A 13579-nucleotide genomic window follows, 5' to 3' on the forward strand; every position below is an offset into this window, starting at 1 on the left:
ATAAACTATGTAGAAAATATTTTAGGTTGATGAACTAATTTTAAATAGTTTTTAGAGCACCCACAAATAGAAGGTACCCAAGTTATTCCCAAAGTGCTTTAGGACAGATACTTGAAAAATAAAGGGTGGCCAGGCACGGTGGCTCATGCATGTAATCCCAATACTTTGAGAGGCCAAGGCAGGAGGATTGCTTGAGTCCAGGAGTTCAACACCAGGCTGGCTAACATGGCAAAATCCCACCTCTATAATAAATACAAAAATTAACCAGACATGGGTGGTGGCATGCTTATAGTCCCAGCTACTCAGGGGGCTAAGGTGGGAGGGTCGCTAGAGCCTGGGAGATGGAGGTTGCAGTGAGCCGAGATCACCCCAATGCACTCCAGCCTGGGTGACAGAGAGAAGCCCTGTCTCAAAAAAAAAAAAAAAAAGAAACAAAAAGGACATTTTCAAGAATATGCAGCAACAAATTAAAGGTCATACTGAAAAGAATCCCATATTCTTACAACGTCACTAATTTCAAGGGATTAAAATGTGTTCATTTAAAATTTATACCAGCCTTAGAGAAAACAACCCTTAAATGTTTTTAAAATATTTATAAAATATTCATGACCCAACATAATCTAAACAGTCATCGGGGAGGCAGCTGAAGTTCAGTTGGAGCCCTGGCTCTAAAATAGAAATCTGGCTCACACCCTGGCTACTGCACTTAATAGTCCAACCTAGGAGTAAACTACTTTGTCATTTTGAGTCTCAGTTTCCTCCTCTGGAAGATAAAAACACGACAAACCTCAAAAGTTTGTTGTGAGGATGAAATGATGTAAGTAACACTGACTATAGTCCTTGATACTATGCTCCTGGTATTAGGAAAGGTAGTAAAATTTACTGGTAACAATCATCCTTAACACTTAGCTAGTTATAATTTCAGATCCAAAGGTAAAGTAAGATTTAAGGCTAACAATACTCTCTTTACAAACTCTTTTTAAAATTTTTATTTTTTTTGAGATGAGATCTCACTATGTTGCCCAGGCTGGTCTTGTACTTCTGGGTTTAAGCACACCTCCCACCTCAGCCTCTGGCATTGCTGGGATTATAGGAACGCACCAACCACCATGCCTGGCAATAAGCTCTTATTTATTCCAGAGATGATGATAGTAAGAATGGAACCATGTAATACTTTAACTTAGTCTACTGAGTTGCTAAGATTCAAATCAGTAAGTACCACAACATTTAAGATTTGGAATCAGACTTCCTGGATTTGTGTCCAGGCTACTCCATCTACTAGCTATGACTAGCGAAGGTGCTCAACCATCCTGTGCCTCAGTTTCCTCATCTGTAAAAGGATGATAATAGGATCTAGTTCATAGGCTTGTTATAAGATTTAATGAGCTATACATATGAAGTGCCTGGCATACAGTAAGAGCTAAAAATGTATTAGCTAAAATTACCTTTCTCTGGTCTCAAGGAAGGAGAAGTCCTGCTTATCCAACCTATTCTGTGTAGTCTTCAATAGCCTCCCTTCCCAACTTCTTCAGGGCCTTAATTAATCAACTGTTTCCCCCAATTCCCTCGTCTTTAATCTATGCCTCCCTCTTTTGGGCCCTTCCTTAACCCATTTATGCTGGAGGTTGCAAATTTTTTTTGGTGAAAAATCAGACTTTGGCGATGACATTGAGCAGTAAGATATAAATAACTCCCACAAGCTTAGCGTTCCAATAGTGGAACATTAGGCATAAGTGGGTTAAAATCTATAAACCTGCTCAGGCCTCTCCTAGCCTAAAAATAACAAATCTTCTCTCAACCCTGCATTTCCCTCTAACTCACCATATTTTCTCTTCTTCTCTCACATAAACTTCTCAAAAGCAGACAGTACATGTGCAGCCTCATCTCCTCTTCCTCATCCTTCCTCAATTACTTTCAGTATAGCTCCCACTCCAACTGCTATACTGAAATAGCTCTTGCTAGAGTCACCAAATGGATCCTAATTCCCAAAGTCAAAGTATATTTTCAGACACATCTTACTAAACTTGCTTCTGTGCCTGACATTATCTTCTTGTAATTCTCCTCTCCATAGGCTTCCACGGCTTCATACACCCTCCTAGTTCTCCTTCTCTCTGAACGTTCCTTTATAATCTCATTTATGAGATTTCTTCCTCTTCTAATCCTCCTTAAACAGCTTTTACAAACTACCTGAAATGAAAAAATTATAAGCCTCAGAGTTAGGTCTGACTCAAATTCCAACTCTACCTAGCACCAATTATTGTGACCTTAGACATGGAACTTAAAAACTTCTCTTACTCTGTTTTCTCATCAATAAAATGAAAATGCAGATACCTACTTGGGAGTACTATTATGGAAATGAGATGATACAGTATATGTGAAGAGTCATTCTCTATTTTTTCCTCCCCCTTACTTCCATATTCACCTGGAGCCACGGTTCTGCCTACTCACCCCTCAAATTCATCCCTCATCTCCAGTCACACTACCAAAGACCTCACTTGCTGGTTAAAGACTGGGTAGAATTTACCAGGCAGGAGAACAGAATATGGAAAATGAAAGGAAAGGAACCATCATGCACAAAGGCACAAGGTTTTGAAAGACTCAGCTGACGCTTCTTTTAAAGGCAAATCTGATCATACTACTCCCTTGCCTAAAATTCTTCGGCTTCTCAGCATGATGCAAAAAGCCTTTCAGCATCTGGTCCCTACTTTGCATCCCTCCCTTGTATCTTCTCTTTATTCTAGCCCTACCAAACAACTTCTAATTCATGTGAGAAAGCATCAACATTAATCTGCAATGTGAATCCACAGTCCTAAAGTTTTCTACCCTACTCTGAAATCTTTCTGAATAGGGAAACCAATTACATAGAAACAGACTTAATAGAAACAAGCTATAACATGGAGATTATAAAAGAGTATCTTTAGCAACATGACAGGCTGACCAAAAGCAAAGAATTAAATCTGGCCGGGCGCGGTGGCTCAAGCCTGTAATCCCAGCACTTTGGGAGGCCGAGACGGGCGGATCACGAGGTCAGGAGATCGAGACCATCCTGGCTAACACAGTGAAACCCCGTCTCTACTAAAAAAATGCAAAAAACTAGCCGGGCGAGGTGGCAGGCGCCTGTAGTCCCAGCTACTTCTGAGGCTGAGGCAGGAGAACGGCGTGAACCCGGGAGGCGGAGCTTGCAGTGAGCTGAGATCAGGCCACTGCACTCCAGCCTGGGTGACAGAGCGAGACTCCGTTTCAACAAAAAAAAAAAGAAAAAGAATTAAATCTATGGGTGTAAGACTTTACGAATACATTTATAAATATAAAAGTTTCAATTATTATAACTAGATTATAATCAATACTCCCCATATGATCTGCAGTTACTAATTACCCAAGATTAACATAAAACTTACTTTCCAGGTTGAACTGCAAAGACTCTTCACTCGCCTCAGTCTCAGGACTAACCAGTTTCATTCTTAGACATAATTTATCATCCATGTCTGGGGCAGCCCCAGAATCCCCTTTTTCACTCCCAAGTATGGGATCATGGGTCTCCACCATGCTTTCAGACATGACATCACTGGCTGCTATGGTGCTTTCTGGATAGTTGCTAATACCTGAAAGAAGGGAGGCAGGGAGGAAGAAAAAAAGAACACTAAAATACAAACACAAAAAACGGCAATTCAAGGTCATCAATTTGCCTGTTTGGCTCCACAGCTCTGCAGGATTGAAGGAGGTTCCTAGGATAGATTCCTGTCATAAGTATCAACAACTACGAACTAGTATTGACACCTGGTCTTAAGAGGAGCAACAGGATTCAGTTCCACTTCTGCATCTGGACAAAGGATGCTGCATGAGCCCTCAGCCAACCCACATCTGCCAGCATCAGGCATAGGTAGCAGGAGACTCCAGACGGCATGATTGTTACCTCCCAGCACTGACTAGAGAAAACAAATAGGTTAATGTAGAAGACTACTGGCTGCTTCAAGGAAGGAGGATCTAAGTTTTCTTGCCCTGTCAAGCAGCAGACTGATTAGCCAAGGTATTGAATAAATAGTACTTCTACCCTACTTCCTGTTCCTTCCTTATAAAACAGCTTTATCACTACTTAGCAGTCAGATTCTACTGCTTTGCAAGTAATAAGAGAAAATCCTTTTAAGTATTCTCTTTCTTTCTTATTTCCCTCCACCCTTTCTTTCCTTCCTCTCTTTACCCCTTATCTCCTAGTAGTAAAATCACAGAACCAGACTTCATAACCCTATTCTCCCTAAAACAAAAATCAACCTTACCAGCCAGGCCCAACTCCTCAGATCTAAAGTATCACTTGTGTAAAAAATGGTATCTCAGAAATTCTGCCTTAAACATTATTACTTTTTATTCACTCACCAATAGGAGTACTGTGTCTCTTGGGCTCCAATTTTAGGTGCCCAATAAGAGGTGGGGTTGCACCAGTCAATGGTGGGATGGTATCACCTTCTTTAGGCAAAGTGAAATGAAATGGGGTTTCTGAAAAAAAAAAAAGGAAAAGGAAAAAAGAAAGAAAAAACGATTAAAAAAAAAAACCAGAAGTATAAAATAAGCAAAAATAATGAGACCTGCAAGAAATATTTCAATTACTCTTTTCCTTTGCTCCCAAAATCTGTCTCATTCCCACCACCCTCACCAGGCCTCCTGACCAGCTCCCTTCTATTGTCTCTGCTCTCTTCACAGTCAACAACTATAGTACTGACACAAAGTAGACAACTAGAGGACAAGCAAATAAGGAAAGCCCAAAGTCTGCAAGACCTGAGGAACCTGGAGTCAAAAGGAACACAAACATCTGAGCTCCAAGACAGTACATCAGGGGATATTCAGCAATACAAATTTGGACAGTTTCAAATCAGAACAACATAATTTTGTGCAATGCTAACCTAAGGAGTTTGTTTATAAGCCTTAATGGTCTGTAGGATTCTCCAAAGCAAAGTCAGAAATTAATACTTACAATGTACTATCTAATCAAAGAGATGACAGAGGATCTCACAGGTTAAAGGACATCAAGATACTGACTGGTTCTACCATAGAAATCTAAGGGTTTCATGGTTCAGCAGTACTGACCAGCATTTGCTCTAGGCCTAAGTGTAATGTTCATACCTAAATCTCTGCACAACAGTAAATCCCTCATATATATGCATCACCAGTGTACACATTTTAGTTATTAAATTATTATAAATAGAAAATATTTGTCAAGACATAAAGCTACTTTCTACCTAGGTCTCAGTTCCAAATTTTTGCTAATCAGAACTAGAAAACTGTCAAAAAATCATATTTTCTAAATTCCTAATTTATCTCTTTTAATAAAATGATACATTTGGGAGAAAGTAAGAATTGCACCAGACTGCCCTCTTAAAACTAATGAAAATTTCTTCTTACTTTCCTGGGATGGCTCAAATTAACTATAATCTGGCATACTCAGACACTACTACTTATGAAAGTAGTTTGTTTCTTTCATCTTTTTCCACTCCTATCTTTAATAGCAAGCACCATGATAATTTTTTCCTTTAAAACAAAACAAAACAAAAATCTCTTACATCTACATGTAAGAGAAAATGAATTAGTAATCTGAGGAGATAAAAAGAGAAAAAGAAATGGTCTTTAGAAATAAAGGATTAAAGTACATATGCTCAGCTAAAGAAACTGTAAAGAGGGGCCAGGTACCATGGCTCACACCTGTACTCCCAGCACTTTGGGAGGCCAAGGCAGATGGATCACTTGAGGTCAGGAGTTCGAGACTAGCCTGGCCAAAATAAGGAAACCCCGTCTCCACTAAAAATACAAAAATTAGTTGGGCGTAGTGGCTGGTGCCTGTAATCCCAGTTACTCGGGAGGCTGAGGCAGGAGAATCGCTTGAACCTGGGAGGCAGAGGTTGCAGTGAGCCAAGATGGTGCCACCGCACTACAGCCTGGATGACAGAGTGAGACCCTGCCTCAAAACAAAAACAAAAACAAAAAACCTGTAAACAGTATGAATGAAGAATCTCAACATTACATCTAACTGGCAAAGACATCCACCATAGTTACAGAAAAAAGAGAAATGGGTCAGGTAGATAAGCATTCATTCTGCGGTAGCCCCTTATAAAGCAAGTTGTTCTAATAAAGAACTTAGAAGAGATACAGAAACTTACAAAACACCTTGCAAAGCCTCATACATTCCAGACTTCTGAAAATGTGCATGAAATCTTTAAGCAGACCTTTCTATGTGACATATTATATTATGCAAATACAATATGCAAGCTTTAATTGCTGAAAATATATCCCTGTAACAAGGTTTCCTTTGCACAGTATTACATAAAACTTATGAAAAGTAATTTTAGCACCATTTATCTAACTGCATTACTATAACCTAATGGAAAATTGAGACTTTTACAGGCCCTAGGGACAACACTGCCACTACTCTCCTCAGGTCTCCAATGCCTCATTCCTGGGTTATTACCATAGCCTATCAATCACTTCCTCCGCCTAAAGTCTCCCACTCTCCCTAATCCCCATTCTCTCTGCACACTGTAACCAAAGCAGCCTTCCTAGAAAACATGGCTTTGTTAGCTCCTGGTCAAAAAACTCCAAGGTTTTCACTAGAAAACAAATTCCTAACTCTACAGTCAGCATTCAACTAACTAGTAGCAGCCTATATCTCCAGTTTTTCTTTAATTATTTACGTTCATAAAGCTTCTATTCAATGTCCTCCAAACGTTTCCCATTTCTATGCTTTTGTTCCCTCATCTGGAAAACACCACCAATCTACTCAAATTATTGCCAAATCCTTAAAACTACATTTGCTGGCATATTTTATCCTTTTAGATTTATGGAATTTTCCACATATTCCATTATTTCTCTAACATTTAGCATTTCTACATTATTTAAATTATCAAATCCCTTCTTGTTTTTCCAGATAATCATGGGCTATCATGTTGTATGTCAGCATACTAAACAATGAAGGATACAAATGAGGAAACAAAAGGAAATTCAATACTAATTTTGAAACCACCTGAATGGGAGTATGTCCTTTAAGGACTTTAGAAAATAACTCCAAAGCAATATTTTAAACTCTAAATGTTAAGAAGGTCTCTCCTAACTTTCTGTTACAGTTTTAAACCCATTTTTCTTCTTTGTTCTTAAAAGAACTGGTTACGTCTAAGAATTGATTAAAAGCCATCTAGTTAAAAATGTAAGAATTCATATATCAGTGATATCATGCATGAACAGTCTACCCTAAAAGTCTGCCTCTGACATTAATAGCCAATTAAGATGCCATTTTATCAAGTAAGCCAATAAAGGTTATAACTAGAGCCTAAAGCACATCTAGCTGCCCTGATCATTATTAACTATTACAGACTATTACTTATGGATTTAATTAAAGACTTACTGAACTCATTACAGTTTTTCACATCATCAACCCACCAAATATTTGTTCTGTGTTGAATAAGACTGGGTTTCCAAGCACCATCTTGCTTTTGTTCGGGTTTAAGAGGAACTCTCCATAGACAGATACTTGAAGAAGTTTCCAAACTGCTAACAGTGATAAGTTATCTATAAATGGAGACATTTAAAGTAATTCTCTCTCTCCTTCTCTGTACTCACTCTCTCTTTTCCTTCCAACTCCCTCTCCCCACACCCTCCCCATTCACAATCTCTACTTTGTATTGTTTGAATGTTTTTCAAAATTAGGCACGCATTATTTATGTATTTATTTATTTACTTATTTATTTGAGACAGGGTCTCACTCTGTCGCACAGGCTAAAGTGCAGGGGTGCAATCTCAGCTCACTGCAACCTCCGCCTCCCGGGTTCAAGTGATTCTCATGCCTCAGTCTCCTGAGTAGCTGGAATTACATGTGCACACCACCATGCCTAGCCAAGCATCTATCTTTTTAAAAAAATCAATAAATCTATTAACAACAAAAAAGTGCTCTTCTTAGTAGAAGAACAAATGCAAAACTCTCCCAATTCATACCCTTCATTCTGTCTTTCCAGACTGAAGAACCATTACTTTTTAGATTACTATCATTTAAATTTGGCCAGGCCCAGTGGCTCATACCTGTAATCCCAGCACTTTGGGAGGTCAAGGCAGGTGGATTACTTGAGGCCAGGAGTTCGAGACCACCCTGGCCAACATGGCAAAATCCTGTCTCTACTAAAAATACAAAAATTAGCCAGGCATGGTGGCACATGCCTGTAATTCCAGCTACTCAGGAGGCTGAGGCACAAGAATCATTTGAACCCGGGAGGCGGAGGTTGCAGTGAGCCAAGATCATGTCACTGCACTCCAGCCTGGGCGACAGAGCAAGACTCTGTTCCAAAAAAATAAAAATAAAAATAAAGTTAGTCTCTCAACGTTTAGCAACTAAACAACTATATTTTTAAGTATAAAATAATATTTTTCTGTTCTTTTTGCAATGCTCTTCTGAATGATTTATACAATTCTCTAAGTTAAAAACTATTATTCTTGGTTGAACACGGTGGCTCATACCTGTAATCCTGGCACTCTGGGAGGCCAAGATGGGTGGATTGCCTGAATCCAAGAATTTGAGATCAGCCTGGGCAACATGGCAAAACCCTGTCTCTACAAAAAATTAGCCAAGCATGCTGGTACACGCCTGTAGTCCCAGCTTCTTGGGATGGGGGGTGAGGTGAGAGGATCACTTGAGCCCGGGAGGTCAAGGCTGTAGTGAGCACTGATGGTGCCACTGCACTCCAGCCTGGGCGACAGAGTGAGATACTGGCTCAAAAACAAAAACAAAAAAAGACAAAAAGCTATTATTCTCCCTTCATGTTCTAATTTATAGTTAAAATTATTTTTATTTCCTTAACTTCTCCTCATAAATACTATTTTCCAACCACTGTCTTCATTGCTTTTTGTTTGCCCAAGAACTAAAATCATGAAATAAACACAAAATCACTAGCATTTTCAATAATCTGGATAGTAATAGTATTAATAAAATAATAAGTTTTACTATGGCAAAAAAAGCTGACTCTGCCAATTAACAATGTAAACAAGAATTCATGAAGGATACTATTAAAATAATAGAATATCTCACTGCTTTAGAAGCTTCTTTTGCATATAATTTAAAAGTACTCCAAAATTAAAACAGTCAATGAGACCTGATATTTTGTTGGCACAGGTCATTAGCAGTATTTAAACGTAATACAATTACAAAAATACTCTATTACAGAATTTTAGATTATTCACTTTATCACTACAGCTCTTCAGAATCAAATAAACTGTATTAAGTCTTAGTTTTACAGGAAGAAAAAGCACAGCCAGGATCAGGAGACCTAGGTTCTAGTCCCACCTCTATCATTAACTAGCCAAAAGACGTTAAAAAGAGACTAAATCCAATAACCCCTCATTTCCTTTTCAGCTCTAACATTTCTTATTCTCAAGATTTTAAAAAGTGCTAAATATAAAAGCTAATAACTAGGGACAATTTTTTTTGGGGGACAGAGTCTCGCTCTGTCACCTAGGCTGGAATGCAGCGGTGCAATCTCGGCTTCTTGTGCCTCAGCCTCCAGAGTAGCTGGGATTACAGGCACCCGTCATCATTCCAGGCTAATTTTTGTATTTTTAGTAGAGATGGGGTTTCACTATGCTGGCAAGAGAAGTACTAACCCTGTCTCTACTAAAAATACAAAAATTAGCTGGGCATAGTAGCATGCACCTGCATGTTACTCAGGAGAATCGCTTGAACCTGGCAGGCAGAGGTTTCAGTGAGCCGAGATTGTGCCATTGCACTCCAGCCTGGCAACAGAGCAAGACTCCGTCTCAAAAAAAAAAAAGGGACTGCTTTAGGCAAACCAAAAAATATGGTCACTATCATATATAAACTTGCCAAATACTGTTTTTTCATTTCATACTAGAAACTTGTTTTCTTAAGTTTGTATCCTGTTCTTACTTTGTTTTTGGAGCTTGTTTTGATTTTACTTTATATTAACTCTTTTTTTTTTTTTGAGACAGAGTTTCACTCTGTTGCCCAGGCTGGAATGCGGTGGCTCAATCTCAGCTCACTGCAAGCTCCGCCTCCCAGGTTCACGCCATTCTCCTGCCTCAGCCTCCCGAGTAGCTAAGACTATAGGTACCCGCCACAACACCCGGCTAATTTTTTGTATTTTTAGTAGAGACAGGGTTTCACCATGTTAGCCAGGATGGTATCGATCTCCTGACCTCGTGATCCGCCCACCTGGGCTTCCCAAAGTGCTGGGATTATAGGCGTGAGCCACCGTACCTGGCCCTTTTTTTTTTTTTTGAGACAGAGTTTGCTCTTGTTGCCCAGGCTGGATGGACTGCAATGGTGCGATCTTGGCTCATTGCAACCTCCACCTCCCAGGTTCAAGTGATTCTCCTGTCTCAGCCTCCCGAGTAGCTGGGATTACAGGTGCCTACCAACATATCTGGCTAATTTTGTGTTTTTAGTAAAGACAGGGTTTATCCAAGTTGGTCAGGCTAGTCTCAAACTTCCGACCTTAGGTGATCTGCCGGCCTCCGCCTCCCGAAGTGCTGGGATTATAGGCGTGAGCCACCATGTCTGGCCTACATTATACTAACTCTAAGGATTCACAAAGATTGAATTATTTTCAGCTAATGTCATACTCTACAATTATTTTATTTTATTTTTGGGAAACAGAGTCTCACTCTGTCACCCAGGCTGGAGTACAGTGGCATGATCTCGGCTCACTGCAACCTCGGCCTCTCAGGTTCAAGCGATTCTCGTGCCTCAGCCTCCCAAATAGCTGGAACTACCGGTACACACGACACCACACCTGGCTAATTTTTTGTATTTTAGCAGAGATGGGTTTCGCCATGTTACCCAAGATGGTCTCAAACTCCTGAGCTCAGGCAATCCGCCCACTTTGGCCTCCCAAAGCATTAGAATTACAGGCGTGAGCCACTGCACCCAGCCTACAAATACTTAGAAAGTAATCTATGTTTTCATGCTAAATTTCATAAAATAAAGAACAAGAACTAATACATTTTCCAGTGTCAGGTTTAAGAGATTTGTATTTTTTGAACCAAGTTTAGAAACTTTACTTAATGCCCATCAAAAGGAAATAACTAATTAACAGGATACTCATCAACAGTTTTGAATGTGATTTGACCACATACAGTTAATCAAAAAAGATCCTTCTATTTCAAGGCAACTGTCAAAATCTATACACACAGAGCAAGGATACAATCTAAGTCGGAAAAAACAGATTGGCACAATTTCTAAATATTTTTTACCACGTAGTCCTAAGTTATAAAGCTGATAAACCTCAAATATCTCTAATTGCACAAATACTTATAGCTATTAAAAAAATACAATCCAGGCTGGGTGTGGTGGTTCATCCCTGTAATTCCAGCACTTTGGAAGGCCAAGGCAGGTGGATCACTTGAGTCAGGAGTTCGGGACTAGCCTGGCTAACATGAGGAAACCCCATCTCTACTAAAAAGACACAAAAATTAGCCAGACAGTGGCATGCGTCTATAGTCCCAGCTACTTGGGAGACTGAAGCACGAGAAATCACTTGAACCCAGGAGGTGGAGGTTGCAGGGAGTTGAGACCGCACCACTAGTGGTACTCTAGCCTGGGCAACAGAGTGGGACTCCATCTCAAAAAAAAAAAAAAAAAGCAATCCAAAAAATTTAATTTCCCAATTATTATTGGTTGTTCATAAACATAAACTAAAGATAATGTTCACTCCTGACATAAGCACGCAGTTCTCGCCAACTTTCCATTCCAAATTATAATTTAGGTGGAGACAGAATAATCTACAATCACACTCACCACTAGAACTTTCACAGAAGCTTTGTGACGCCAGGGCAGAGGGCTTCCCCAGCTTCTGGGCCTCTGCACCTGAGCTTAGCTGCTTTGCATTAGCCATTTTTGAGTCTTCTGTTAATGAATTATTTGTTTTCTCCCGAGTCTGGGGCTGCTGGAACTCCTGGTCAAGTCTCAGAGGATCATCTGCTCTAACTAAAGGTAAGGGAGGCTGTGAAGAGTCTTCCTCTACAGGTTCTGTTTCTGCAGTCCCTGATTTCAGAACTCCTTCATATTCTACACTCTTTTCTTCCTTGGTATCTAATCTATTCTCAGCACATGGTTCTATTTCTGGAGCAACATCCTCCCATGACTGGGAATCTGAGCACTTCTCCACTCCCTCCAAAGGTTCACAAGAAACATCAACTCTGGGAGATGGCTCTTTCACATCTACAATGACAACACTGGAGTCCTCTGAAGTAGCTTCTTCCCAAGCTTCCTGATCCTTATGTTCCAATTCTTGGTCAAGTATCGCCAACTTTTGAGGGGAATCAATACTAATCACACTGGTTTCAACTTCCATAGCTTCTGAGCATTCTTTTTTGGGGATTTCCTTTTGAAGACACAACCCTTGGGACTGAGTTTCAGTCAGAGAAAGGTGCAATGGGACACTCTCCATATTTTCTTCTTTAAGTTCCTCTCCTTGACTTTCACAAGGTGTCTCAGGGATTTCTTCCACCTCAGACCCTGAAGACCCCTCCTCTGGATGGTGTTCTTTAATTTCCATAGCTTCCTCCTGATCTAACACACTGGAGAGTGCCTCAGATCGAGTAGCTGGTGAAGGAACTGCCTGACTCCCCGAATCACAAGTGAGATCAATACAAACATCTTCCGCTACCGTTTCTTCTCTGCCCTTGCAACCAGTGGCTAAAATACTAATGTCATCCCTGGTGTCTGTGTCATCTCCCTTTGTTTTGTCATCATTCTGACTCAGTTGTACTTCACCATCCTGTGCTGGATTCATCAAGATACTATCATTTTCAGAAGGAATAAATTTAGAATTGAGAACTGGAGACATGGGTTCCGTATCCTCAATCTGTGTGTTTTCTCCATCTTCATCAATCCTGTGAGAACTCAAGCTCTCCATTTTTGGGGACTGACTATATTCACTTGTAGAAAGCATCAACTTGCAAGAATCCCCTGTCAAAGATAGCCCAAGATCCTCAGGGGAATTCTTTGGTTCAATCTCTGAAGTTTTAGAACATTCAACTGTCAAAGATGAACTATGCAAATCTCCATCTTTCTTCTCATCGTTTGACTGTTCTTCCAGACTTGGGGAGGGAATAAAAATGTCCTAAGGAAGAATAAAAAGAGACAAATCATAATTTGTACATGATCATACACCTTTTATATCTAATCCCTGGATTCATATAAAATTTCTAAATCAAGTCAAATTTCTAAATCAAATTTTTAAATTCATATAAAATTTCTACATCAAATTTAAGAATTAAAGAACTCTAGGATAGCCAAGAGCAGTGGCACATGCTCCAGCCCATTTCAGTTCTCACAAAGTGGGAATACATACTCATTTTACTTCACGATTTCAAAATATGCTAGCATTCAACATGGTGAAACCCTGTCTCTACTAAAAATACAAAAAATCAGCTAGGCCTGGTGGCGGGCACCTGTAATCCCAGCTACTTGGGAGGTTGAGGCAGGAGAATCACTTGAACCTGGGAGGCAGAAGTTGCAGTAAGACGAGATTGCACCACTGCACTCCAGCCAGGGTGAGAGAATGAGATTCCATCTCAAAAAAAAAAAGCCAGC

At 39.9% G+C, this 13579-nt stretch overlaps 1 protein-coding gene across 4 annotated transcripts in view; it reads right to left on the reverse strand.

Annotated features, from left to right (window-relative positions):
* TP53BP1 (tumor protein p53 binding protein 1) overlaps nt 1-13579 on the reverse strand; it is a 111605-nt gene that overhangs the window by 41859 nt on the left and 56167 nt on the right. For all 4 annotated transcript variants that reach the window (XM_011941144.1, XM_011941143.1, XM_011941142.1 and 1 more), the window contains exons 12-14: nt 11780-13106; nt 4372-4491; nt 3399-3602 (exon numbers count right to left, since the gene is read on the reverse strand). In XM_011941144.1, coding sequence (XP_011796534.1) covers nt 3399-3602; nt 4372-4491; nt 11780-13106 — 1651 coding nt within the window. The remainder of the gene's footprint in view (nt 1-3398; nt 3603-4371; nt 4492-11779; nt 13107-13579) is intronic.

Source organism: Colobus angolensis, unplaced genomic scaffold (assembly GCF_000951035.1).
Source record: "Colobus angolensis palliatus isolate OR3802 unplaced genomic scaffold, Cang.pa_1.0 Scaffold199, whole genome shotgun sequence".
Lineage (NCBI taxonomy): Eukaryota > Metazoa > Chordata > Mammalia > Primates > Cercopithecidae > Colobus > Colobus angolensis.